We start from the raw sequence: 5,361 nt of genomic DNA, 5'->3' as shown, positions 1-5,361 counted from the left end.
AGTAATCGATTGTCGTATAAATGTTTAGTTGTGACAATATTTTGTATTGCTGATACGATCGAATTCTCCCAAAGATAAGAAGCTAGTTGTGATTACTAAAACATAGGAACGGTTTCTTTTAATTGTCAAACTTACCTGATATATTCAAAATGAATGACATAATAAAATTACTTGAATACCCTTTTATATTTTTTTTAATTAAAAAACAATTTAATATCATTTAATATTATGTTTAAATTAATGATTAATGACAGCCTTAGATTTTAAATATTTAATGTACCAGATTTGATCTCGCATTCTCAACATTTTATATGTTCTCATTTAATCATTATATATATATATATATATATATATATATATATATATATATATATATATATATATATATATATATATATATATATAGTAACATAGAGAAAACTGCCGTGTGTATCACATACTTCAAAAGTGGGTCCATTGCAAATTGAAGAATATATATATATATATATATATATATATATATATATATATATATATATATATATATATATATATAAGTTCAGGTTCATTTGAGACCATTCTAATTTTGTGAGACCATGAGACCAAATCTAAAAATAATTTTAAAATGCAAAATAAATGGAAAAATTCAAAAATTCTTTTTTTAAATATTATTTTCGGAACTTGAATTAACTAAAAAAATAAAAAATAAAAAAAAATCTCGTTTTTTTTTTTTTTTTTGAAAAGTACGTGAAATATTCTAAATAGAATATTACACTGACATATTCTAAAAAATAATTTTAAAATGCAAAATAAATGGAAAAATCTAAAAAAAAAAATTTAATATTATTTTCGGAACTTGAATTAACTAAAAAAATTAAAAAAAATCTTTTTTTTTTTTTAAAAATACGTGAAATATTCTAAATAGAATATTACACTGTACATATTCAAAAAATAATTTTAAAATGCAAAATAAATGGAAAAATCAAAAAATTATTTTTTTAAATATTATTTCGGAACTTGAATTAACTAAAAAAATTAAAAAATGCGTTTCACGGTCTCACAAAATTAGGCCGTCTCACATGAAACTAACCCTATATATATATATATATATATATATATATATATATATATATATATATATATATATATATATATATATATATATATATATATATATATATATATATATATATTCTTCAATTTGCAATGGACCCACTTTTGAAGTATGTGATACCGACGGCAGTTTTCTGTATGTTACTCTACTTATTCTTTATTTAATCCTTAATCATTTTTCCCAAACCCTCTCTCTCGTCTTTATTACAGCAGTTCCTCTCGTTCTCTCTCTCTCTAGAAAATTAGAGATTTTAAAATAATAACATGGCATTTTTCTTTCTTTTGGGTGTGTGAATTCTCTGCGTGAAGCAACAAAAGTCTTCTCTTTCACACCTATTTCTCTTAATCCCACAACCCCATATGGTGATTTAAAGAATCTTGTTCTAGGGTTTTTACAATCCTCTTGGAAAAGGTCTGTTCTTTGCCAAGATTATAACATTACTTTTCGTGTTTTCTTGAAAGGAATCGTTTGTATCCTTGTTTCTATCTGGGTTTTCTTCATTTTTCGTTATCTTACTAACAGTATCGCCCTAATTCACCCTTAATCACAGAAAAAAGAAGGCAAGTAGTTTAAATTTCATCTTTCAAAAAAACAAAAAAAAAAACTCCTTTTGACCCTTTTATGAGTTATGATCTGTTAAATTTGCAGTTCTGTTATGGGTTTTTAGTGTTTTACATTAGAAGTTGAGTTTCTTGGATTTTTGATTTTGAGGGGAGATATGGAAGAGGTTGAAGCTGCTAATAGAGCTGCTGTTGAGAGTTGCCATAAAATCCTCAGCCTTTTGGCTCAGCCACAAGATCAAGTTCAGTACAAAAACTTAATGGTGCAAACAGGGGATGCAGTAGTTAGGTTCAACAAAGTTGTATCTTTACTCGATAATGGTTTAGGTCATGCTAGGGTTAGAATGGTCAAAAAAATTTCAACCCCTGTACCCCAAAACATACTCCTAGACACCCCCACCACCATAACAACCCACCATCATCCACCAAAACCCCTTCAACTTCTTTTAGATTCGCACCCAATTCAAGAAGTTGGTTCAAATGTTGTTAAGAGCACTCTTTCTTTAGCTAACCATCATCATCCTTCACTCGAATTAAACTCAAATGGTAAGTGTTCCATTCAAGTTTCCCAAAATACCCCTCACCCTTCTTCTAATTACCATTTCCTTCAACAACAAAAGCTCAAACAACAAGCTGAAATGATGTATCGGCGTAGTAACAGCGGGATTAGCTTGAATTTTGATAGCTCAACTTGCACCCCTACAATGTCATCCAACAGATCTTTTATGTCTTCATTGAGTATTGAAGGGAGTGTTGCTAATTTGGATGGAAGCTCTTTTCGATTGATCGGGTCAACCCGGTCAGCTGACCAAGCCTCGTATCAACACAAAAGGCGGTGTTCGGTCAGGGGAGATGATGGGAGTGTGAAATGTGGAAGTTCTGGTCGATGTCATTGCTCCAAAAAGAGGTTAGTGGCTTCATAATTATGAAGTAAATTTGTTTTTATTGTGGGGTCTAATTTGACTAATTTTGTTTTTGTTGACCAGAAAACATAGGATTAAGAGGTCAATCAAAGTACCTGCCATTAGTAACAAGCTTGCAGATATTCCACCTGATGAGTATTCTTGGAGGAAGTACGGACAGAAGCCCATCAAGGGTTCTCCTCATCCCAGGTTACTTTGATTCTAAAGATTCAAATTTTTTGTAAATTCAGAATCTTAAATGAATCTTTTTTGCTGTTTTTGAAATGGGTTTTTGTGTTTATGAAATGGGTAATGATTATTTATTTTTTCATGGTTGTGAACAGGGGTTATTATAAGTGTAGCAGTATGAGAGGTTGTCCAGCAAGAAAACATGTGGAAAGATGCTTGGAAGATTCAACAATGCTCATAGTCACGTATGAAGGGGAACATAATCACCCAAGGTTACCTTCTCAATCTGCAAACGCCTGAAAAATATTCTGTATATATTTTAATGGGTTTAGGGGATATTTGGAGCTAAAATTATGGGGTTTACAATCCTTCAAAAGAAAGGGTCAAGTGGTCTTGTGGGTTTTTTTTTTTTTTTTTTTTTTTTTTTTTTTTTTTTTTTTTTTAATTCTTCTGAATGGTCGTTTTTGTTCTTTGGTTTCTTCTTTGTTTGACTAGATTAGTGTAGTAGTAATTTGGGTCAGTCATATGGGGTAAAAACAAAGTCACCATTGTTGAATGTTGGATTAATTTGAAGGATGAAAGAGCTTTGATGGTGGAATTGTTATTAAAATTAATTTGTGGGATTTTGAGTTATGAAATATAAATGGTGTTTGATCTTGCTAAATATGGCAAAGGTTTGTTGGAGTGGGGGTGGGGTGGGATGAGTGGGGTATGGATCCGAATTTGGAAATATTGAATTGGATGTCACCCCATTTATTATTGAAAGATGGCAAAAAAATCCCAACTTTTCTTGATTGTAATGAATGTGTTGTCAATTATGGGTGCTTATTTAGTCAAAAATATGTTTTGTCATAACTTATAACACAACAGTAGTATTGATTTTGACTTTTATATCACATTCTTGACATTTTGACTTTTATGTCACATCATTGGTGATGGGGATAGACTGGCATTGGGTATTGAATGCATTATGTATTTTAACTCTATGTAAAGTTGGTTTATATAAAAATTGGGGTGGGGTGGGGTGTAGATGAGATGGGATTAAGTACAAGAAAGAACGTCATAGTTTATAATTCTGTGATTTTGGAAAAATAAAATTAAAATATCAGTGTTAAAAGTTATATTTTGTCCAAATCTTTTCAAGATTGCTAAAACTGAACTTGTAATTTTTCTAAGCATTGTAAATTTAAGTCTTGGTTAAAATTGAAACTTCATCAAACGTGGCCAACTATTTCAACCTCGAGAAGTCGCTAAGAATGTATTAGAATGCTTAAAACAATTTAGTTTGTTTTAGTAACTTATATTGTTATTAGTCCTTTTGTAACTAAAATAATATAATTGAAAATCGGATAAAAAATTGTTTCGATAGACATAACCAACCCATTTTAAGATGATTGTGTTTAAAAGTCGAAATTAAATGGTGTCTTACATAGGGTTCTAGTTTATATTGTTTGATAAAATATTCTGTTTTAAACAAAAACTCTCATTTGATACTATTAATTAAACGTTTCAAATTTAAAATCTATCTTACTTAGAGGTTGTTTGGTTTAACTTGCAAAATAACTTTTGACTTTTTTTTTTAGAAAAAGTCAAAAAGATGTTTAAGAAGATGAGAATGACTTTTCCAATAGAGTAAATTTGGTCTTTTTGAAAAGTCACGAAATCATGATTTTTCCAACTTTTTAACAGTGTTAAACATTAAAATTACTTTTATATTTCCATCTATCCCTAATAAATATGTAAACGTGTCATTTTTAGTCATTTTGCATGTAAAAATCAAACCAAAAACTTTAACTTTTGATTTTTCTTTTTTCCTTTAAAAGCTAATCCAAACACATTTTAAAAAACAACTTTTGTAAAAAGTCCTTTTACAAAAAGGACTTTTGCCCCCTAAAGCTAAGCCAAACACCCTCTTAAAGTTTAACAAAACACTATCATTTACCAACTAACAGTTACTTGCTACCAGCTAACTTTGCCGAAAACATCCCAGAACTAAAAAAAAGTCATAGTAGGAAATTCAAACCCTTATAAGGAATTGATTGTTTGGTTTTGATATTTATATAACCATGTTTTTTATATTAGGTTCAACTTTTCCCATAAAATTGAGCCGAAATATTTAAATGACGTTTTATATATAAGATTTAATGAGTAAATTACAAAAATGGTCTCTATGATTTGATTATAATTGCAGTTTTGGTCATTCAGTTTAAAATTTGATAGGTTACATCTTTATGATTTGTGAATATTACACCGTAAGTCATTTATCCATATAAAAAGACCAAATTATATATTTTTTTTCTTTTGTCTTTTTCTTTTAACTATATATATATTAACATCCCAAAAATTATGATAAAATTTTCATTTAAATTCATTCCAATCATACGAGGATCATATCAAAACAGTCGAAAGTATATCATAGTAAAATAATATCAGAGTACAAAATCTCAAAATCACATGATGCGGAAAACAGAGGTGGATGCAGTGCGATCAGGTCGGGCCATTCCATTTCGAGCTGAAAGTACCTGAAACATAAACTGAAAATCGTAAGCACAAAGCTTAGTGAGTTCTCCCAAAATACCTCATACCATACATACATAACAGTCTAACATATCTGGGT

At 29.3% G+C, this 5,361-nt stretch overlaps 1 protein-coding gene across 1 annotated transcript; it reads left to right on the top strand.

The window, feature by feature from the left end:
- The first annotated feature begins 1,274 nt into the window (after positions 1-1,274).
- On the top strand, positions 1,275-3,354 carry LOC145066277 (putative WRKY transcription factor 21). Its single transcript, XM_079013484.1, has 3 exons — positions 1,275-2,560; positions 2,640-2,765; positions 2,900-3,354. The coding sequence occupies exons 1-3, from the start codon at positions 1,812-1,814 to the stop codon at positions 3,042-3,044; spliced, it is 1,020 nt and encodes a 339-aa protein (XP_078869610.1). The 5' UTR covers positions 1,275-1,811; the 3' UTR covers positions 3,045-3,354.
- The last annotated feature ends 2,007 nt before the right edge of the window (positions 3,355-5,361 follow it).

This window comes from Lactuca serriola, chromosome 8 (assembly GCF_051521515.1).
Source record: "Lactuca serriola cultivar US96UC23 chromosome 8, Lser_US96UC23_V15, whole genome shotgun sequence".
In the NCBI taxonomy this organism is placed as follows: Eukaryota; Viridiplantae; Streptophyta; class Magnoliopsida; order Asterales; family Asteraceae; genus Lactuca; species Lactuca serriola.
Note: the sequence above shows the minus strand (reverse complement) of the source record. Positions and strands in the feature narration are given on the sequence as shown.

Coding starts and splice junctions, on each gene's coding strand:
- LOC145066277 (XM_079013484.1), top strand. CDS start 1,812: ATGGAAGAGGTTGAAGCTGCTAATAGAGCTGCTGTTGAGAGTTGCCAT. Junction 2,561..2,639: donor TGTCATTGCTCCAAAAAGAG/GTTAGTGGCTTC, acceptor TTTGTTGACCAG/AAAACATAGGATTAAGAGGT. Junction 2,766..2,899: donor AAGGGTTCTCCTCATCCCAG/GTTACTTTGATT, acceptor GGTTGTGAACAG/GGGTTATTATAAGTGTAGCA.